This window comes from Anoplopoma fimbria, chromosome 14 (assembly GCF_027596085.1).
Source record: "Anoplopoma fimbria isolate UVic2021 breed Golden Eagle Sablefish chromosome 14, Afim_UVic_2022, whole genome shotgun sequence".
NCBI classification, from domain to species: Eukaryota; Metazoa; Chordata; class Actinopteri; order Perciformes; family Anoplopomatidae; genus Anoplopoma; species Anoplopoma fimbria.
Window position 1 is genome coordinate 16,705,259 of NC_072462.1, and position 24,286 is coordinate 16,729,544.

Sequence of the window (24,286 nt, forward strand, 5' to 3'; positions counted from 1 at the left end):
TCTTTACGGAGATCTGGACTTGTTTTAATAAAAAGTAACATTTTTCTGAAACTACAGCCAAAAATAGAGAGTCTTAGAAGTGTATATTAAAAACATCTTACTGCTATTAAACATCACTCCACACACACCTTTGCATTTTGAAATACTGCCATAGATGTAATTAAGCTTTTTTTTTTTTTTTTTGCACACAATAGCCATCCGCCAGCTCTAGGCCAATCATAAATTCCTGACTGATTTCCCATTTATTGACTTCACAGGAAACACACGTAGCTCGCTGTCACCGCTGATTTACCCGGTGCTGGGTCCATTCAGCCCATTGGCCGCCGACCATGTGATCGTGCAGGCCTGGAGCACCTACATGGCCAGCGCTCGTCTGCAGCCACAGACTGATGTGACCGCTGGTGGCTGCGTTATTAATGGAGCAGAAGAGTTATATCACCCTGAGGAAATACAGCCAACTGCCCGAGATTGAGCAGCTGTGGAGGCATAAACCAAAGGCTGAAACCCAATCATCCACATGTCCTGGCGTATGCAGCAGCAACAAATTCAGTCTTAGGACTGTTAGGCTATATTAGATTGATGTTTTTGTTGGCCTATTTGTAAGGGGATTGTGTTTAGAGCTGCGCAGACTGCTCACACGGCTTCCCTTGATTCAGTTGCATAGGAGTCGTTAAATTGTCTCTCTTTACATATAGATCATCCACGAAACAAGCAAACAACAATAAAACATCTAAATAACTACAAAGTTGTAGGGGAATAGTTTGAAATATATATACATGTAGTATTATATTATAAAAATATAGTCATATGTATTGTTTTTGAATGAGACTTATGAATATGTTGCTGTTAGCGGTGCTGGAAGTCAGTCCGTCATGAACTAACTTCAGCACCGTGGACAGCTCCACTCGCTCATTGATCACTACCAACCCTTTAATAAAACAAGCCCTCTGCACAGGATCGCAATGCGCACTTACTCCTGATTGGCTGGGTCCACATGCCACGTGACACCCTTACCTTCCCAGCTCCTCTGTGTGTGTGTGGAGTCCAGTGAATGAAGTCAGTCTGGGCACGGTGTATCCTCCCCGGGCAGCATGTTGGACACAGACGGAGGAGTTGTTCATTTAAGCTGAATGGTGATATTTCTACACGGTGTTACGATGCGGGGAAGCATGCATGCTTTCCAGTTATCTTTCACATTCCACACAAAATAGTCCGTATTTTCCCCTCATTTATGTAATGAGTTTTATTCCCACTAATCTAATTAGAAGCTTCCTAATCACCATCGAGGCTCACCAGCAGTTATGAATTTAGTTTTAAGGAATCTGAAAGTTTGAACATGAACTTTCATGTAGATACTATATATATATAAATGAATATATCAATCCATCCATCCATCTATCAATCCATTTATCCATCTGTCTGTCTGTAGAATGAACTCCACGCTTTATAACTTACATTACAGCACAAAACCTCCTCTTCCCAACATAAGCATACATTATTGTGAGACAGACAGACAAACAGACAGATAGATAAAGAGCTAGATATGGATATAGATAGAGAACCTTCATAGTTGAGGCCACGAGAGTCCTAAAGGCCAGTTATTCATTCAGTCAGAGATTTATGATCAAGGCACTATAATTAGCAGAAGTGCATTCATAAAAGTCATACAAATATTATTCATTCATGTTCTAAATGAGCGTGTGTGGATCTACGTGTTGCTCCCTCTAGTGGTGTAAGTGACTGACATGTCTCACAAGAGGTGCTGGCTCCTAAAGGGCAGACATGATAACTTGTACTCATTAATCTACAAACTGACATTTTACCCTTTTCAGGATAAAACCCATCCAGGTGACATTAATACAGAAGACAGGTCGAATCCCACTTACAATATATACACAAGTAAAACGTAAGGTATGAGAATCACTAGGATTAAAATGGAAAAACATTTTGAGATAAAAATTCACATTTATTAATGTTAACTCTCTTAGCTGAATCCTATTGAATATCTAATGTAGACATGTATCTGTATATGTTAGATTCCTTTCTTGATTAGAAATTTCATCTCTATTCATTCCTATTGACTATAAACGTCATTCAGATCAAGTGTGGTTTTAATCCTGCAGATAATAAAACGATTGTTAGGCGAATGAATAAAAGGTTTGTTCCAGAGTTGTGAGCCCGCAGCCCTCAATTGCTTTGTGCAACTCTCTCTGCCATCCTTCTGGTGTACCTCGAAAGGGAAACATAATGCTGCCTCACACAATTACAGCGTCAGAACCACTTTACTCCCCACCTCCGCGTGTTTATCTACTGGACTGAGTTTTAAATCAGTCTGACAAGTAGGTAGAATAATGTGGAGTGAGTGATGTAGCAAAGTGCCTCATAGGTTGACAGAAACAGCCTCTCTAGTGTTCAGATGTTATTTTCCAGTTTCCTTGGTACTGGAGCAATAACATCACGAACACCCTTGACCTCAATAGCTTCTTTCTGAAAGTTAAGGCATTTTTTTTAACCAACCTTTTTATTGCAAGTCTCTTCCATATAAAACGAAACACTTTTCAGACAGAGTTTCACTTCAGTACATAAGTAGTGTTACCACTTGTATTGACAGTGTCTCACATGTATAATAGTGAATTAAACATTAACTGCAACTTTTTCAGTCACAGGCCTTTGTTTCTTGAAAAGCTGTATCTAAATATTGTTTGAATGTACACAGCAATGTGAGGTGTTTAAGAGTCCATGGTGCACAATCCCTTTCCAGCATATCTGAGGCAGTATGTGTCTCAGATGTACTGTTGTCAATATGTGCTCTGAAAGTTATCAATAAGCTTTTACACAAATGTCATCATGACAAATTCCTGTACATTAATGAATTTGGTTGTTCGAAGACCAATTGATCACTTTTTTCCCCCCATGATGATGAGATGAGATTGCTTTTGTTTTGATCTGCAGGTTTCATTTTGCTTCAGGACATCTTTTTAATAACATCAAGGCCTCAGGTGACTGACCTGAAATAAGGATCAAGGATCTAAATTATGCTAAATGATGCTTATGTGTAACACAATAGATGAGATAACAACAAACCTCTTGGTTATAAAGTTTAGTAAACTGGACTCCACTTGTCCGTTTGTGTAGGTTGACTGCATTTAAAACCATTACTGTTGTTGGAATGAATGGTTTAAATCGATCTACAAATATGCTTTTATATTTGTACTTCATGTGCTTCAAGTAAAAATAATTCATTATCAACATATTTGAGAAACTCTTATGAGATACAAGTTGATCATAAGGGATAAAGCATACCTTTTTTTTTTTTAAAGAATAATAAAAATCTGCTGGCAGAGTTTTGTGATTCCTATCTTTGTTTTGCTGGAGGCCTTTCTGACCTTTCTAGAGTTTGACCCGATGGCCTCGTGATCAGATTAAGACACCATCATGATTGTTGTTGTCGGACAACACTGCAGTCCACTTTAAAGGCTTTGTAGATCAAATGCTGATAACAAGTCCTAAAGGGCAATGCCTATAAATAGAGAAGTCTCTAGTCCTTGAGCAAAACAAAATAGCTTCTGTAGCTGCTATTTCTGTGTCCAAAAAAGCTAACATAACTTTCTGCCCCCAGGTTTTGTTTCAATTTAGTAATGTCAATCTGATACAATTTTAATGGTCACCTACTTCTTTGACAGTTATATGGACAAATATTCACACCATGCACTTGAAAAATAAATAATTCAAAGACAGAAAAAGCACCAGAAAATGTAGAGCTTTTCCTTCATGAAAAGAAAATGAAAAGGCTTTTGCTCTACATAATATTCATGTCAGAACCCTCTTGGCCTCAACAGTTTGGTACAACAGCACTCTTATTGTTGACAACTAGCTAATCCACCTGTAGATGTCATGCTGCATTTGGCCTTACCTCATGAAAAGAACCCAAGACACTTGGTATCCTTCACTTGGGGCAGAAACTCACCTCCAACCTGGAAGGAGCAATCCAACATTTTCTGGCAGAGAACATGGCCCTAAGACTTGGAGGTGCTGACCTTCAACTCTACCTGATGAAGCCAAGAGAACCATATAATCTGCAAAGAGCAAAGGGGCAATTCTGAGATCCCTGAAATGGACTCTCCGTGTCTGGGGATCCATGAAAATCACAAACATAATCAGTATTTGAATTGTTCCTCCTGGATCTGAGGTTTGCTGGTGTCCACCAGCCGGTTAGACATCAACCATTGTGGTCAGAAGGTCGTCTATTCCGTCACTTCCTGTGTGTGTGTGCGTGTGTGCGTGTGTGTATAATATATATAAAAAAAAGGTATGGGTTTAATATCTTATCAGTAGGGATTAGCAGATAAGACACTTAACACGAATGTCAATACCAATCCCCACCCAACTCAGTATTTATTAGTTTTTGATCTTTTGGCCAGAGTTAATGACAGAATGTAACTCAAATGCTTACAAATAAATTGGCAAACAAACTGTCGATAAACAAGTCTATTTGGGTTATTGGTAGCGCCTCTGGTAGAGCGGGCACCAAATGTAAAAAGGTTGAGTCCTAACTGCAGCGGCCTGCTTCTCAATCATGATATAAAAAGACAACTGAAGGACAGATTACTAAAACAGAAACATTACTAAAATAGAATAAATTGTTGAAATTGCATTAGCATAAGCGACATAAGCAAAAGAAGGTCAATGCATTGCACAACACCTGGCTCCACATATTCCTTAATATCTACTGGCCTAAAACTATCTCAAATGGCAACAACATAGCCAAACAATTGAGGCATGGAGATTCTGTTTGCTTGGACATATACTGAGGATGCCACCAGAACGAATCCCCAAAGTCACCTTCAGATGGACACCAACATGGATAGACTAAAGGCAAAGTGGCAAAGAATGGTTGATGCTGAGCTGGGAGGTTGGTTTCTCATGGGACCGGGCCTAAGCTGTGTCAAAAGACAGCTGCCAGAGGCGGAAGGAGATTGTTGCAGCATTATGAACTACCTGAAAATATCTGAAGAATAAATAATTGACAAGGCAGCAATGAAACCCAAACAAGATACCCTAAAATGCTTTAAAAAGAATAAGAAATAAACTGATAAAAAAAGAAAAAATACTATCAAGTCCTTCTGGAGGTTAGTAAGCATAATTGTGAAATTGCACTTTGAGATCCATCCTTCCGATTCCCCAAAAATCTAATGTCTACCGCCTCCAATGTGCTGGAATTAATTGAACATGATTTATTTAGCTTTGAGTCATATGGACACTTGATACCTGACTTGAGAGAGAAACTATCCAGCAGCATTCTGCACCTGTTTTCACTCCGATTACTCCTCTAATGTCCCTGACACCTGAATCCAGAGGGCTTTAAGGCGTGACACACCTGACAGAAAAGCCGTTTGTGTTGAGCTGGAGATTTACTGGCAATCTGGTTTAAGTGCCACACTCAAGGTCATGATGGCGGGGAATACGACATGGGATTTTGACTCCGAGGGTCCAAACTATTTCGATGAGCAGAGTGATAAATTGCTGCTGTGCTGGTTCATTTGTAAATGTATCATTTGTAATATGAAGAATGGGCAACAAACCTGCATGCATGGGCAGATATTCACAGCCTAATTGGGCCGTCTGTTCTTCCAACACAAATGTGTTTGATGGCCAACTGAGATGAATGTATCATATGCAGAAAGAAAGTGTGTTTACTGACTGCTGACAAACTGACAAGTCTGGTTACTAAAAAAAACAAAAAACATATCTGTCATAACTGAATGTTATTATTAGAATCAATACCTGCAAAATCCTTTTATTAATCCTGCTTTGTCTTCATCAGTCTGTTTCCTGCCACTGGAGATTTGAAAATGTATCCAACGTGACTTTGAGGACAGTTTTGACAAGCTCTGCATGTTTTATATTTGGATTTTGTGTTTGAGTTTGACAAAGATAACCTGGATGTACAAATTAGAGTAACCAGTGGCATTGCTCTGGTTCAAGTTAAATGCTTTGAGCACAGATTCACTGATGAGGGTTTATCTAACCGTCTGACATCTACTGTCTTTTCTACCTTTACTGCTCTTTGATCTCCTCTGGTCTACAACCTATTATTAACCTGCCCATCATCCACCCAGATGAGAAAACATTTCTGAAGACTCTGACAGCTGGATAATGTTTGGTGAAATAAGAGGAGTATGTCTGCACATCTGTCAAAAGTCATAAAACTATCAATGTGAAATTAAGCTTTTCCAGGCAAGTCTTACAGAACGGTTATTCAGAGATTTGAGCCTTACAGTAAGACCACTAGACTTCAGCGCACAGCCAGCTAGCTTAGCCTAGCATAAAGACTGGAAACAGGTGACAACACCTAGCCTCTAAAGCGTTTTTATTAAAAACCAAATGTAAAACGACAAGTTGTGGTTAAACATTTTTTTTTGTTGCAGTAGAAGAAATGGAATCATACACGTTACTCCAGACACATAACCTTAGAAGTGCTTGTAGGCAGATATTTTTAACCTTTGGACAAAGCAAGGCTAGCTATGTTTATGGTGGAACACTTTTTTGTCAGTCAAGAAACAGCCCAGCACATAACCCTGTTAAACAACAACTTTCTGATTGTTTTGTGAACAGCTTAAACAAACTAGATAAAACATGTTGATGAGTTACAGGTTAGCTTTCCCCTGTGCCTCTATACTAAGCTATTGACACTGGCTCTTGCGACATGCACAAACAGTGAGAGTGGTATCAATCTACTCATCTGCTTCCCAAAATGACAAATTATTCATTAACTTTCTACAGTTCAAGATAGATTGAGAGGGAATGATACATTTTTTGCAAATAAGTGCTTCACTTTTGTGACAGTTTCACTGCATCTGAGTTAAAAATAACTTTTCTGGACAAACTGCTTAGAATCTGATTGCCGTGACTATCATACAGTTAGTGCAATGGAAGAGTGGATGAAGTCATGATTTGCTGCATTAATTTCAGCTTGGCTTAAACTCCTACATTTGAAAAGTCTTGATATTTGTTGTGCAGGTCAAACTAAGTTTTTTTTTACATATTCAGCAGAGGTAAAGGAGTTGTATAAGCATCAGGTCACCTTGCCTGGACTGCAGTTCACGCTCATATAATGAGAATGTAGTGAGTGTGTGTGTGTCTGAACCTGAAAAGCTCCTTGTAAAGTGAACCTGTGAGTCATTCATTATTTATCGTGATCAAGCGTTGCCATGACTCTGTCTACTTGGGAGGACCTTATGAGTTTGGCACTACTCCTTGAGTGTCTGTTTCTGCTGCCAAGTGTTTGTGTGCCTGAAAAAAAAAAAAAAAAAAAAAAGCCAGACTCAGAAGTCCATGCAGAGAACATTGGTCCTGCTGCTACCTCATGGCAGATTTACAATACAAGAGGGATGATGTTTAAGGCATGCTGTGATAGTGCGCCTCACTGAGATTAGTCTCAGCAAGTATTGGGGAGTCGTTCACACAGAACTGTGTCATAGCATTTTTTTTAAAATTGAAAAACAAGACAATACAAGTTATTTCATCCAAATTCAACTTATCAAATATGGCTTGATTGAGCTTTAACCATTAGTTATTCCATATTGCAAAAAGTTGAAATGACACTTCTTCCAAGGTATTAACTTTTATTAAATGTATGGCTATAATCACGCTTTGGATAAGAAAAGTATGCAGACACTATGTAAAAGGAAAGACTTTAAATGCCAAGATAATAAATGCCATTTTGATAATTATAATGGAAAAATTAATAACAGCTCCCATGAAAATGCTGAAACAACATTTGGCATTTGTCTTGTCAGTCTCCAGGAAGGTTATGAAAGAGTAGCAGGCTGACTTCAATAAAGGCGTACTCCAGTGATAAATGTTGCATTTCCATTAAGCTGGGGGGCTCGCAACTGAACTAAAACAAAACTATATCTACTGTCACTATAGCTATGCTTACTGTTCTGTAAGGTTGTAAAAAGGCAGAGCACTGTTAAAAATAATAATAAATACAATTCATTTTTAGTGTGGTGCTTCAATAAAACATGAACAAACTAACATGCTCACAATGAAATTGCTAACACGCGCTATATTCAGCAAGTATAATATTTACCATGATCAATAAGCACACCAGTTAGCACAAAACACAAAGTTTCTCCCCTCACAGCTTGGCGCAAGTTTACCCACTATTACATAAGCTTTAAATTACATTAAGTAAGCATAAGCTAGTTTTACAGTTTCCTGAGAACATTTTAAATGGCACAGATGGTACACCAATGGGCCAAAATGGCTAATTTAAAGATTCCTCCTTTACATGCTTCAATTTAAACCTTGACCTCACTTTATTGGAAGTAGTCTGTGCACAGGTAACGTTCAGATGTTGTGATACAGTTTCAGTCACCGCTCGGTCGATGGGAAGCTTTAAAAAGAAGAGCACATATATCTGTGTTTTGTTCAGTGTGTGGCTTGAAAAAAAACAAAACAAAAAAAAACAGACTCCCAGCTGCTCAAAATAACTTCAATCCAACAATAAAGTTGGTGCAGCATTTACTCCAGTTCCCACTTATAAATCAATGGCTGGTCCCACTTCACCCTCCTCAAACACAATGAAGCACATCTCTATATTTCACCCTCTCATCTCAGTGCCCCAATTTTTCCCTTCCTTCTGTTGTTTCTCTCGCTCCGACTCTGAAGGAACAGGGTCGCACTTTTTAGCTTGTTCACCAGGATGTCTCTCATGTGCTTTATCAAACGCCTTCTATAATTCAACCAGCACTGCACTTTCAGCATCATTTACACCGTGAGAACCAGTCAGTCTAGAGTTTAATTGACTGAAAACATATTTTCCAAAGTAAAAGACAACACAAAATGGTAGTTCTGGTAGAGACACTCATAGCGTACAGAGGATGAATCCTAAAGACTTGATCCCCTGACTTTTCTTCTACCCACCATAAGGTTGACATTTGCGATTTTAAGTGACATTTCCCAACAAATATTGGAAAGATTGCCATGAAATTTGGATCAACTGTCTAATCTCTTTAGGTCCATTGCACCACTTTGGTAAAAGAACAAATCTACCAGGTTTCCAGCGAGTGGTGACATGTGCAGGGTTATCAGAAGAATACATGTACCTTAAATGTAAATGGTGTTGTTCAACATTTGGGCAAATACACTATTCTGCAAAGAGTAAGTTTAAAAGCTTGAAACCACTAACTGCCAACAGCCAGTTTGCTTAGCCTAACACAAAAACAAGTGGCAAGCCTGGGTCCATACAAAGGTTGGACTATTTCTATTCAGTACTGTCTGCATCAGGTCTTTCACCAATCAAAATCCTGTCAGCTAATCTCAACATTTGTCAGGTCATTGGACATGAACAGAAAAGTTTAAGTACCATAAAACTTAAGTTTTAGCCTCAGGGTTTAACTGTCTGTCTTTCTGTATTTTATTGAATGCGCCCCTGAGAGCCTTTGAGGGATGGTGGACGTGACCAGCGCTACCTTCCTCTCCTTGGGGAAGTTCAGTGGTCAGCTGCTGGGGATCAGGTGAGGTGACAGGCGTCATGGATACTGTGAGTCAGGTAAGGGGTAAGGTGGTGGGTTCAAATGACAGCTCATATGTCTCTTAAAGACCCGATGTGTCCTCTTTGTAGGGGGGCACATGGATTAAATCTTAGTTATATTGATATTTTATATTGATATATAATGTGATATAGTACATTTTCTGCGAACTCTAAAGAAAACACTTCAAGACTTTCCATTTTTGGAAAATAAAAGCATTCCATGTTGATATTAATAATATATATTATAGTGATATTGTTAATAGCCATAAAGCTTTCCTGCTCACACACTGCAACATTACTTGGCATGGCCTGCTGAAGACACCCCTTACACAGTGTGACCAAATGTCTGACCATTGTTGATTGTCAACCATATTGTCTAAACATTCAACATTTAAAAAGACCCCCCACTGTATTCAAGCCAGGTTTATAATCACTGCAAATTTTTATTCCTGAATATTGGAGATCCAAGTCTTTAGGGTCCTGATTGAAGAATACATTAAAGGAATATTTTGAATTTTAGCCACAGTCCATCCAACACTTTGATCTAGAATGAATTAATAATTACTTTGGTGATCATCTAACTTCATCTACCACCGTCACCAGTTCAAATTTTAATTTGATTAATTTTATTGTGACATTCCCAGCAGCCTCAATTGTTAATTGTATTTGACGGAAATAACCAAAATTTTGTCACCCAAATGCAGTCTCAGAGATGGGCAGGTACAAGGAAGTCACTTTAACAACACAAAAAGTCTTACAGGTTCAGAATTCAAGGGGGAAGGTACAGCTGGCAGAAAACAGGTCACCTAAACTCAATACTGCAACAAAAGACCAACCAGCAAAGGAACTGGACTGGTATAAATAGTGTTTGGCTGATGGGGAATTGGGAAGAGGTGAGCAGGAGGTCTTGTGACTGCAGGTCTAACGAGGCACAGGTGGAACCAATCAGGGCGGGGTGATCAATCAAAACTTGCGGGAAAACCCACAAAGGCAGGAAGTGAAGTGATCTGAAACAACAGGAGATGAGTAACAAAATAAAACAGCAAACACGAATGAATTAAATGAAACAATGGGGCGGCTGTGGCGTAGTGGAGAGCAAGGTAGTTCTCCAATCAGAGGGTCGGTGGTTCGATACCCGGCTTCGGCAGTCGATGTGTCCTTGGGCAAGACACTTAACCCCAAGTTGCTCCCGAAGGCTTTCCATCGGTGTGGACTGGATGATGAATGTTAGTTAAAGTCTGATGGTGGCACCTTGCATGGTAGAATGATGAATGGGTGAATGATATGTAATATACTACTGATTGTAAGTCGCTTTGGATAAAAGCGTCTGCTAAATGACTGTAATGTAATGTAAAAACAAACACAACATAACCTCAGAGCAGGGACACTAAGATGGGGAACATGGTAAACAGCATGTTAGCATTTAGATCAAATAACTTCATTGTGCCACTAGCATGGTCGTGTTGTTTACCACTGGGCTCTTATTTCGGTTTCGGAGTGTCAATGTAACAAGTTATAACAGATTTCACTAATTAATTTAGTGAGAAGGCTGTACATTGTAATATCGTTGATCAGAATGATGGCCTGAAAACTGCAAAAATGCGGCCTAGGATGTACTACCCCCTTCAACATGTGTCCCTTTAAAAGGACAAAACACTTTACCAGTTAGGGTTTGTGTGAATGTCATTCTATTTTGAGTATAATATCCCTTAGACATCTTGATATAGATGTCCTGTTTTTCTACTATTTCTTCATGTGATTTAGGAAAACAATTGTTAAAAAGATATTTTCCTCTTCTCTCACAGAGGTGATACCTGTCCTAATGTATAGTTAGAGCTCCCCTCTGTGGTTACATGTTGTAAATGTGCTTTGACAATGCAGTTCATAATTGTTGAGAGTACAGACTAAAAAGTCCTGAAAGTCATGATTGACACCAACTCAAATCACCCATAAACTCAAGCAATCCAACGGATCTTTTCATTATCCTCAGAGACAGGTTTCCTGGATGCCGTATGGCAGCATGGTCCTTATTTTCATCTATGTTTTATTCTTAATATTATCTTATTAGATCAAGGTTTTCCATTTGAGTATTCAACATGATCACATCCTACTGTAGAGTATATAATTCTCCTGTGTTCCTGACCCCTCAGCTGGAGTATCACCTCCTCTTCCATCAGACATATTAACTCAGTCGTTCAAAGCAACTGGAAACACCCTAGCCTGCATTATAGACTGGACACTCATGGACACATGTTTTTGCTGGAGATACTTTTCCCTTTCTTAGTTGTAAGCCGATAATTATTTACATTAACTTTAGGCCAGTAGACACATTTATTCATGATCATTCAGGTAGAATCAGATTAAATGCCTCAATCACACTGATTTATAAATGTCCCCAAAAATGCTTTCTTTCCAGGAGAAACTGCAATACTTTTGTTTTCTCATATTCCTGTTTTTCTGCGCCACCTGTGTGCTGTACGTGAAGTTCAATGTCCCTGAGACCAAGAATCTGACAACGATGGAGATTGCTGTGGAGTTTCAGAGGATGCACTGCAAATCTGGATGGGAAGAGATTTCAGAAGAAAATATCCATTGAACAAAAACTTGATGGAAACCGAAAAGACGAGACCAAATTGTGATCATTTTCACCAGGTCACAAAGTGTCAAACAGTAAACATTGAGCTTGAAGAGGTCACGTTATATCACAAAGAGGAGATTTAAATTCAGTGTAGCTGAAATACAAGATAAAACTCATGCCGTCATCTATGAATGGTCTTTTTTTCTAACTGCTTTCATTGTGACCTTATTTTATGTGTGTTCCTTTGTGTTTGAGTGTAAACTTTGGCAGACGAGGCTGTGTTCATCTTTGTCCTTGGTTATCAGTGGGGTCTCCATGGTATAACCTCTGGCTAGTATTTGTGTTTGTGATAACATTTTGTGTGTTTTAGTATATACCTGTGTTCATCTTTGTCCTTGGTTATCAGTGGGGTCTCCATGGTATAACCTATAGCTAGTATTTGTGTTTGTGTTTACATTTTGTGTGTTTTAGTATATACCTGTGTTCATCTGCTACTGTTTACTTTCCTGCATTATAATACAGCTGGCTGTACTGATTTACCCTAAAGAGTAATAGCCTATTTTACTAACTAACTAACTAACCATCTTAAAAAAAACACGTTGCCTAAACACTATTTTAAAAACCTTTGCATTAGTTATTATAATCCTTTAGTATAATATACAATAATCTCCCACCGACAGTATTTACCTGCCAAATACTGTGTAAAGTGCACATAGAAGTCCAAGCCCACAGGTGCTTAGAGTATTGGACACCAAATATGTGCAGTGTTGAAATAACAGTTGTCAGAAAAAGCTAGAATCTCTTAAATAAAATATTACATTGTAAAGAAAGAATGTTGTCTCCAAAACTTTAAAGTGAAGAACTCATCTGACATGAAGATGTACAAAGTGAAGCCTTTAAATCATCATCCATTGAACAATAAAACACAATATAGTCTTCAATCTCCCCTAAATCAACAAAGTATTTTCTCGGGAGATCATTAAGATCCTGCATGTTGCCAAAAATGTGCATACAGAACTTTGACTTTTGGTTAGGTTCTGCTCCACAGATCTGTAGATGGTTTTAATGAGACAATATGTTTTATATGGTTCGATACTTAAATACATGTTGCTGACAATGCTTATGTACTTGTGCATTGCATCTTTAGGGGGAAAATAAAGAAAATGTATTCAATTATCTGACATGTTTTGCTTCATGAATTTTTTTTTTTCTGTTCTGGTCACAGCAGGGACTGATTTTCATCAGTAAACTTCTGGCTATTACGCAGGCGTGCAGCCCCGGCACATGTGTGCGCCTCTGATAACAGAATCTACGTGTTCAAAGCTCAATGTTTCGCAGGACAAGTGCGTGACAAATGATAAAGGCGAGACGCTGGATGCGGCTTCGTTTACATCACCAACCGGCAAATAGCCACAGGGAGGAGTTTCAGCCTGCGTATGAAAAAGAGAAAAACACGCACGTCCACACCTTGAAGATGTGGGTGAAATTAGGTGGCTGGCTACAAAAAGTGGGGAGTCACAGACCGCAGTTGCATGTGGATATAACTCGCAGGAGTTGGACGTCAGCAGCTGCTTTGCCTGAAATTTGAAGAGCGCAATGGACTCAGTTCCCAGCATCTCCTCTGATGAGCCCAAGGTGAAGAGAGGCTTTGACCAAATGTGAGTCCATTTGATTATATCAATGCAGTACACCATTACACTATGAATATATCAACAGTACTACTGCTTTTAATATCCATCAACTCAGTGCTATTTACATAGTCAACACTAGTCTTTTAGTTGTTTTGTGATTCTTTGTTGTAATTTCTGTGTCTGATTGTTCACACAATAAGGTCAGGAGCTACTTCATTTACAAGTCGTTATACAATTTAGAATAACTGGTATTAGTCACAAATCTCTTCTGACCCTCCTCAACTCTGTCCTCTGACTGTTTGCACCTCATCACTAAATATTTGAATCAGCAGTCACTGAAGCCAGTAGCTGCCCCTCTACAATAAGCGCTCGTGCATCAGAAAAACACAGAAATATCCTCAATAGCTCAGCAGCAACACATGTTAAAAACAAGAGCTTGTAGTTAAATTATTTACAGCAACCTTATATCTATGAACTGTTGTGAGGGATGGGACTGGGTCATGCAGACTGGAGGTGCTAGAGATAGGCCTCTCTCTCTCTGTCAGGGTGTCACTGATAAAGAGCCGCATCTGGGAGCAAGTGACACAGGAAACCATGTACAGTTACACCAGTCAACACAATGGTCTGTTAGAAAATACATCCTGGATCCTTTCATTTGTAATTTATTTGAAATAGTGGTGGAGATAGATAGGGCTTTGATAACATCTCTACCCTCCACCCAGCTCCATCCCCGCTGTGGGAGCAGGAACTCAGGGGCTAAAACTACAAAAAGGTAATTGAGGTCAAAATGTAGATGAAACTCCTGAATTTCACAAAAAGTTTCTGTGATGGAAAAGAGGCATTAAAGCAACCGTGAGGAAACTTAATAATGTCACAGAGAGGCAACACATTTGGCTTTAAAACAACAACAACAACAACAACAACAACAACAACAAAAATATCCTTTGACCTTCCCCTCAGGCCCACAGAACACAACCTCTGAGAGAAAAATGTTGCAAACAAGTACTACAACATCCTACAACCCATCCTTAATAGTCCTCGTCAGTTTTGACCCAGTAACTCCTCTTAGATCTTGAGCTCCAACATGTTTGATCGTGTGTCAGCAGAGTTCAGCTGTGTGTTGTGTTTCATCACAGGGTGTTCGTCAACAGAAGTGTGACCCTGGAAAACATCCAATGCTATGGATTTGACATGGACTACACAATGGCAAGTATGTAACACAAATACCTTCGTGTGTGTAAAGTGCTGTGAGACAATGAGGAGGGTATAGATTATAAATCTGTAGTATTTGATTCTTTACTCCAGCTTCAGGACTTTCTCTTTAACTGGCTGTACAAGATTAACTGACTTTATGCTTATGATAATTCTGTGTGTGTGTGTGTGTTTGCAGTGTATAAGTCTCCTGACTACGAGAGCATCGGCTTTGAGATGATAAGAGACAGAATGGTGTCTGTCGGATACCCTCATGAGCTTCTACGCTACACATACGACCCCAGCTTCCCCACACGGTTAGTTTTTAAATCTAACTCTGTAACTGAGAAGCACGCAACAATGAAGTGATGAATTCATCTGCGGTACTGCAGAAATATTAAATTTAATTAAAGCAATTTTTATTTTCTTTGTCTCTTGTTCAGGGAATACAATTTGGGAAAGAAACAAGTTGATATATTGCACTAATGGTGTTACTAAGGAAACAGATTTTTCCCAAATATAACTATTTTTTTAAATTTGAAACTTTAAGGATAAACCTTTTAATGAACCATCTGGTGGGTCCATTGACAAATTCATTAACAAACAATTAAATAAAAAACAAAAAAATTGATTATAAAAGCATAATTTGAAAAAAGCCTACACCTGAAACTATAAATCAGTTAATCAATCAGTTTTTCTATGTCAATATTAATCCACTCCGATAATAATTCAGGAAGTTGTGATGGGCAATTTTTTCACTATTTCATAGATCAATCAATTCAACCGAAGAATAATCATCAGGTTGGTTGATAAATAAAATAATCTCTAGCTGCAGCACTGAAATAAGCATTGTTGCCTCCTTAATAACTGCTTCAACTGTCCGTTCATTTCATGTTTTGATAACCTCCTTTAACTTGTTTTTTCTCCACCCTCAGCGGTTTAGTGATCGACACCACATTCGGGAACCTCCTGAAGGTGGATTCAAATGGGAATATTTTAGTCTGCAGTCATGGCTTCCACTTCCTCAAAGGGTAAAGTAAAAATCTTTACAGAATACAGTTCATACATGTTGTTGAATCGTGGTTAAATGCTGGACATCTTCACCTGTAAATTCAGATGAGTTCAGACAGAGATAAATGCACATATCAAGATTACAATACGACATGCTCAATCTATAAAAGCCCTCTTAATAAATTATACATATATAAAAAAAAATGAATTATTAGACTTGAGATAAGTAGTTCCAAGACATGCCGATTTGGTAAATTGGAAACTCTAAATTATGATGTGAGTGTGACTATCAGGGCTTTTCAATGATCAATGTTCAATTAAAACAAAAAACACTGTCTGATTGCAGCATGATGAGCTGACTCACTTTTACAACCCAGAAACCTAAAATTAGCACATTTGTTTACAGCTTCGTGTCTCATCAGTAGGTTAGCTTGTGTTTTTGTGTTTTGTGCGGTATTGATCCATGTTACGTTTGTGTTCCACAGAGAAGACATTCAGAACTACTACCCCAACAAGTTCATTCAAAGAGATGACACCGACCGTTTCTACATTCTTAACACTCTCTTCAATCTTTCAGGTATGAAACGCACCTGAGAAAAATGTTGAATTTGACACAATATTATTATTTAGTCTCTGTACTTTTTGCTACCTCAAACTCTTGAGAATTACACATAAACAAAATACTTATTTGTCTGCAGTTAAAACTTATTTTAAAAGGAAAGTATATAGGTTTGTTTATGATATCAGCAACTTAAAAGGTAACTAACTTGTTTTTTCATGCACCCTGCAGAGACTTACTTCTACACCTGCCTTGTAGACTTCTTCACCAGATGCAGCAGATACTCAAAGTAAGGGGACCTGTTTACAACATAAAAACTTGACTGTTCCTTTATCGTTTTTTAAAGGTATTATACAAACTTCAACACTCTTTATCTGCTGTTTAATTTCTCCCAGCCTCCTGAAAGGGTTCAAGCATGGCGACTTGTTTATGTCCTACAGAAGCATGTTCCAGGATGTTCGAGACACGATGGACTACATACACGACACGGTGAATTAAATTAACAAATCTCTTTAAAATGTTTTTTTCCCCCGTTGTTGGCATGGCTAATCAGTCTTTGTTTCTAACTGTTTTACTGTATCCGTGTGTATAGGGAATCCTGAAGGGACAAACTATCAAGAATTTAGATAAATACGTTATCAAAGATGTGAGTAAACTGATGAGATTATGCACCAAATTGACAAAAAAAAAAAAGGTGGAATAATCAACAAATGAATGTATTTTTTTACAGCCAAATCTCCCTATACTCTTGACCCGGATTAAAGTGGTGGCCAAGGTCTTCCTTGCCACCAACAGTGACTACAGCTACACCAAGGTGAGTATCTAAACATATAGTGAATTAGGACTAAATTGAAACTTAAAAATGAAAATAAACTGGAGACATTCAAAATGTTTTTCTTCTTTTCTCATCAAGGCCATTATGAAATACCTGCTTGAAAATAATGCTAATGTAAGACAATTTTATCTTTTCTTTGAATAATCAGAAAGTGGGTTTCATTGAATCATGAGATTTAACATAACTTTTCATCTCTAGCCTGGAGGTGAGAAAAAGTCCTGGCGCTCCTTCTTTGACCTCATTGTGGTGGACACCAAAAAGCCTCTGTTCTTTGCAGAGGGGACAGTGTTGAGACAAGTGGACACGGCAAGAAAAAAACTCATACTGTAGATTTGTGCACATGTTAATGTTTAAACCACAGCAGGGTCCAATAATGTTGTATTTTGGGATGCAGAACACGGGAAAGCTTCGGATCGGGACGTACACAGGCGACATCCAGCATGGAACTGTTTACTCCGGAGGTGAGATTCATTTGGGTTTTTATATATTTATTGTTTTGCTATTTCACTTTTTTTTCACTGTTTAGACTACCACATGCACGAACACAAAACAGCACAGAGGAGACAAAAGCACCATCTCTGCAGTGTTGATAACATTAATGACTCAAAAGTCCCTCAGCACAGCACCAGTCCTTCTACAGTAAAACCTTTTCTTCAACAAACGTCTGTTTTCAGGATCTTCAGACATCATCTGTGATCTGCTGGACATCAGAGGTAAAGACATCCTCTATGTCGGCGACCACATCTTTGGAGACATCCTCAAATCCAAGAAGCGTCAGGGCTGGAAGACTTTCCTTGTCGTACCGGAGCTCACCAAGGAGCTGCAAGTGTGGGACGAGAAGAAAAGTAAGAGCAAGTAGACTACAGTGTTGTTGTCTATTCATTTTGATCACTTCCAACTCTTGACGACTTTGTTGGTTTTGCAGATCTGTTTGAGGAGCTCAAACGTCTCGACGTCTTCTTAGCTGAACTTTACAAGTGAGTTATTCTGGTCTTGTTGCATAAACAACACTTATTGAATGTTTATGAATTTAGAAACTGCACATAAACTCATTAATAAGTCATAAGTTTATGTGAAATAAATTAGTACACTATCGTCTATGATTTATCAATTATACCCTAAAATGAATTGTCTAATAATATAAAACATTATTATATCATAAGAAAAGTCATTAGTTAAGTATACTTTAAGTAATTCATAATTTATAAATCATCATGTGCAGTGCATGTACAAATGTTGAGGAAAACAAAGAAACCATCATTAAGCAATTAACAAATAATTGATTAATTCTAATATATTTGTTTTTTTATGTTTTAATTTGCAACATGTGACACTTAACATTTACAATGTTTTACTTACATTATTGCTTTGACATCAGGATTTAATTGTTCACTTTCTATAAGACCTATGACACATTTACATGAAGCAGCAACTGAATTGTTTTTGTGTTGGTCGTCTGAAGGCACCTGGACAGCGGCAGTCAAGAGTGTCCCGACATCCGGGCCATTCAGTCGAGAATGAAGGTGAGTTCTGCAAATCAAAACCCAACTTCATTTTCAGGTAAAATGATTGTGCTTTTGTATCACAACTTAACACACATTCCAAATAAATAGCTCTGTCCACATGCAAAATGCACACTGATATTCTAAGTATAAAACATAATTACCTAGAGCCTTTGGGCTTTCCTAATATTTGTGTATTATCTAATATTCATCAGACTGAACTACTTCAAACTAAACATGACATAACATACTTATTGTAATGTAAACAAAATACAGTACTTCCTCTGACTCTCTCCTCCATTGTGCACACCAGAGAGCAATCCTGAGTCCTATTTATAGTGTCCAATCTATGATATCTAATTTATCTAATTAGATACAAGTGTCCTCACAGGTGCATTCTGGTTGCAGGTGATTGAAAATTGAGTGTGGTATTTCAACGGCAGTGTTTGGCAAACAACACACACAGGCTTTTATTTTTGAATGATGTGTCTAATTTCTATAACTGTGTGTAGTAATTTGCAAAAAAAAAAAATGGAATTTAAACTAAGTGTATAGAATTCAATGTGTTCGTGGTTTAGCAAACTTGTTCAATATATACATTAGGCTACATCAGTTTTGTGTCTTGGCAATTGCAAAAAAAAAAACAGTTAAAAACTCAGTCCAGGTTTTTCTGCTGATGTGGTTTATGGTCTGTGTTTGCAGGTGCTGACCTACAGAATGGACATGTCCTATGGCCAGATGGGCAGCCTACTACGCAGCGGTGCCAGACAGACGCTGTTTGGCAGCCAGCTGATCCGTTATGCAGATCTGTACTCCTCCACCTGCCTCAACCTGCTGCACTACCCCTTTAATTACCTCTTCATGGCTCCCCCTGTCCTGGTCAGCCCTCCTCCCTCACCCATACATACAACTGCACAGAAAACAAATATGCATTCTTTCATAATTTATCTTAATGCTCATTCTTCATCTCTTTCAGATGCCCCATGAATTAGTGTCTCAACACTCAGCTGACTTTGCCGCATCAGAGCTCGCTGTAACCAACAATGAGCAGAAACTAAGGTTTTAACTTTATGTTGCAGTTGCAAAATTGCCTTTGATCTTTACTGAATTTTGTTGACGGTTTATCATCATTTCTCTCTTGCAGTGCTGAACACAGCTGGCCGAGATGTTTCATAAGAAGAAGATGTGAAGAGGACTATGCAAAATAATCTTTTAGCTGATGAAGGTGACTGTTTGCACCTGTGCTTGTATAAAAGGTTTGTTGCAGCCATGACGTGCCTCCTTTCCAAATAATACTAACATATTGCTCCACCTAGTGGACGTGAAGTGCTATGCCATGCAACTGCATTTTGGGATTGAAAGCTAAAGCAGACTCAGGGTTGCTGTGTATATGAGTGTTAATATGTTGTTATATGTACTGTGCATGTGCAGTTTTGATGTTTGTGTAATTGTTTTTAAGAAGTGACTTCATTTGTTGTTTTTACAGCGAAACTTCTGAATTATATCAATAAATTATTCATACTATTTGTTTTCATTGAAGTACAACAACTTTGATAAACATGCCAATGTATATGCCATGAGTGGATCTCAGCTAATATTAAAGGACATCCTCACATAATCATTTTATCACTGCGTTACTTTTGAGACACACAATGGCAATTTTCATAGGGGCCATTTATTTTGTAGAAAGTAGTCCCAATGAATATTGGTCACGCAGAAGTCTGTGGATTATCCAGAGTAACCAGGACACTGTTTCTGGAGAAACACATTGCTGGTGAGTTTTTCAAATGTAATATTTCGGCAGCAAAAACCTTTCTTCTATATTTTACCAGACAGAAATCTCATAACGTAAAACCTGGGCAAATAAGAAGTTCTAGAGGCAAGTTCAGAAATATCCTTGTATTTTGTTTGGGTGAACTGACTCTCTTAGGTTTTTCTTTTGTAATACATCTATTTTCCACTGGATGGCAGAGAATCACCTCTTCAACAGACTCAGGGCAGATCCATCTCTCTCTCTCTCTCTCTCTCTCTCTCTCTCTCTCTCTCTGTCTGTGTGTGTGTGTGTGTGTGTGTGTGTGTGTATACAGTCTGAAACCCATGAACAAGCGCAACTGTTTTATCTGACAAAACAATGATCTGTCTCTTAACACACGATAACACAAATCACATTGTGTTAACAGCAAAATACATTAAAATGTGTGCTCCAAAACAGTCAATCCAGCAGCTCATCTATTGGCAGTTTAAACTGCTGCATGTTTTGGTATGTCCCCTAATAAACCTTATCTTATTTTGCTCTTGTCATAGTAAAAATACACACACCTGTGAAGTACTAATAGTTCACACACTCCCTGCTTCCCTCTTGTTCTTGTCCTGCTCCCACCAGAGTCGAACCTTTATCAAGAGATAGCTGGGAGGTGTTTGTGTCTGTCTGTTCATTACTGTTTGGTATCAGTGCTCACATGTGATCATGTATAACACAAAGTGATGGTGTTCTTGCAGGGTTGAAGAGCGTTTGCACAGTATCGCTGTTTTCCAGCTTTGCTCCTGTACAGAGACACATCTGCCCCACATTTCACTCTGCAGAAAAACTAATACAAATATAGCACCAGTGTCATATTTGATATTTTCGTTGGCAGAGCAGAGAAGATAATGAAGCATCCACCGATTTCAGAAAACTGCTTAAACTTCATCTTAAACTCTTTGGAGGGAAAACAGAAAAAAAACACACAATATTATCAGTAAGATCCTGTTCTGAATTGACTTATTGTGTTTACTAAAATGAGAACAAATAGAACAAATTAAGAAATCATTTTCAAGTGCGGACTGTTCAAGCTTCTTTATGGACATCTTGACATGATTAATATAAATGTGTGAGAAGCTATTATTCATTCAAATAAAACATTACAGGCAAGTCAAAATAAGGAGCCACCCATTGCATGTATTGACACCTACTACTTACACACACGCACATTTTATTCAATTTGTCATGTTTTATTTTATCATCTACTAGAATCCTCAGCTCTCATCTCTATTTTGTCATCTGTTTATTTTAATCACTTCTCCACTGTGTTTTTTTTTTTCCACAATGTGTACATAAACTAACGCTAAAGTTCTCTGAGATCAGATGTTTAATGAAACATAGAAATACAACGGAGTCTGCAGCTTTCATTTGATGCAGTTTTTGATTTAAACTTTAATTTTTATTGTGTTAAAAATGCAGTCAGACGTTTGTTTCTGTGCTACATGTCCTGTCCTTTGGATGGCATTAAGTCTCCATTGTGAAACTGAAAAATGCACCTGACACCAGACTAACTACTATCTATCTGAGTGGAGATATTCAGGACATTTGAACTGAGGCTTTGTTTCTTAATTTAATCTCTTAAGAAACTGAACTGTTGGGAGAAACCATGGGAAACAACTTGAAATACATTTCATGCTGGTAACATTTAGTCTGTAAACAAGTCTTACTTTTCAAGTTGTAAAAGCTCTCCTGGTAAACGCACATACACAGTTTATCACCCTTCTTTCCTGTCCTTGAGACAGTATACTGCTCTGTGATATAAGAGCTGTCTTCTCACATACAGTGTACCTGTACTGAAGAGGTGTGACAAGTATCAGGTTCTCTGTGCTGCTGTTTAGAGTTTCACCTACATGTCACTCTGCAGAAATATCTGCTTACTTTAAAATAATACAATATGATCACACTTTTGATTATGATATTGTCATCGAGTAGGAAGAAGAGGCCGTTTGCAGTGTTGATGATATTCCTAAACACGACTTCAAATGAATAAATCACAAAATACGAGGAAACATTTTGGCAAAGGACGTCATAGTGATGGTATAAGTGTGAATATTAACGTTCAAGAAGGAGAAAGTTATGGCTTCATGTTCTATTGAAAATATAAAAAGCATTTTATGTTGTGGTTTTTTGAATGACAATGCAAAAGAGTTAAGCTATTCATTGACACAGAAGACACCAAACGTTCAGCTTTTTAAACCTTTTCCGCTTGTGATTTTCTGTACCAATAAATCAAACAGGCATATTTCAGATGAATGTAACATAATTTTTTTTACATTTTCCCAAAATTCAGCATAAATATTTAATGTCTTTGGAAACTTTTTAAATTCCCCCAGATGTCAAAATAAAGTTGTGTGTTCAAGCAAAGTTCGGCTGCACTTCCAAGAGAAAATAAATATATTGAAACTTAAACATACTATTATTGAGTAACAATTAAATCAAAACTGATCTGAAAACAGTAAAGATGCACTCATTCACATGTTATATTTGCACAACTTTTTTCTGAAGCAAACCGGCTGTTATTAGGCCTGCAATCTCAATGTTTTAAAAATCTAATAACTTATTCTAAGATTTTTATGGAGAAATACCGTTCTTTTTTTTTCTCTTTCTTATTCTTTAATGCGAAAGTCAGTTAGGCATTAAGATCTCAGATTGGCTATTTCAAGTCTATGTCTGATTTTAACATCTGATTACAATTGATGTATTTCAAACATTTAATTCTGCTATTTAATTAGATTTTCCAAGAAAATAACAATGAGAAATTGAAAACTTTAATTATAATCATCTTTATTCAGATAGAAAGTGTCAGAGAAAATTAACAGCAGTTAGAAAAACACATACATAAACCACAAAGAAATAATCAAAAATATAAATACACTAAACATTGTTTATTTCCAAAATAAAATCATATATTTGAATGACGGTTCAGCTTTTCTTTCCAACAAATTAGCTACCAGTGAATTCATTCGTGCTTTTAAAAAGCTTAATTAACAACATTTAAACGAAAACACATCCACTCATGAGCAGGAGGGTAAGTGACACATCACAAAAGGAAAGAAACAAAAACATTTCCTTCGGAGCAGTTTGTTTCATGTATTTAATGAAATGCAGATGTCATTATCTCACTAGCTTGTGTTTTCTGTAGTTTTTTTATCTGCACATGATAAAGCTGCTCAGAAAAGCACCGCTGACATGTTGGGTTTCATTGCAGGATACTTGCTGCTCTATGCAGTCAGATAACTGCAGAAGCACCACCGTCCCCCATTCCACACATTCCAGGATTTCCCAGCAAGCATTGCAAGCAAGCCTAAACAAGTCACGTTCTTTACTCAGGGAGAATTTCACACAGTCAAGTGACTGAGGTCTCCTTTTTGCCTTCCCTTCGGTGTGCAATCCATAAAAATGCACTTTTATGTCTTCTAAAATTCAAAAGTACCTTTTTAAACCCAGACAGACAAACTGGGTTTAATACACCACCACCTTTATTTCACCTGAAACATTCATTTTCAGCAGTGCCTTAAAAGAGTTTTGTCCTCTTTCTGTTTTATAATTATTACTTGTGTCCTTCTGCTGCAGCTTGCAACAGCAGACTGTTTGGTTAAACATTTCCACCCGAAGGGATCTGCTCGCAGTCATCAAA

At 37.8% G+C, this 24,286-nt stretch overlaps 1 protein-coding gene across 3 annotated transcripts; it reads left to right on the top strand.

Annotated features, from left to right (window-relative positions):
* The first annotated feature begins 13,491 nt into the window (after positions 1-13,491).
* Positions 13,492-20,390, top strand: nt5c2l1 (5'-nucleotidase, cytosolic II, like 1). 3 transcript variants are annotated; one of them, XM_054611992.1, is made up of 18 exons: positions 13,492-13,777; positions 14,887-14,960; positions 15,141-15,258; positions 15,877-15,972; positions 16,438-16,529; positions 16,743-16,800; positions 16,907-17,000; positions 17,104-17,157; positions 17,242-17,325; positions 17,425-17,460; positions 17,545-17,652; positions 17,741-17,807; positions 18,021-18,191; positions 18,272-18,323; positions 18,809-18,869; positions 19,551-19,727; positions 19,825-19,907; positions 19,993-20,390. In XM_054611992.1, exons 1-18 carry the CDS (start codon positions 13,716-13,718, stop codon positions 20,054-20,056), a joined length of 1,551 nt encoding a protein of 516 aa, XP_054467967.1. In that variant the 5' UTR covers positions 13,492-13,715; the 3' UTR covers positions 20,057-20,390. The 3 variants fall into 3 exon arrangements, with proteins under 3 accessions (XP_054467967.1, XP_054467968.1, XP_054467969.1); XM_054611993.1 differs by having other exon boundaries at positions 16,952-17,000; XM_054611994.1 differs by lacking the exon at positions 13,492-13,777 and having other exon boundaries at positions 14,888-14,956; positions 19,993-20,389.
* Positions 20,391-24,286: the final 3,896 nt, after the last annotated feature.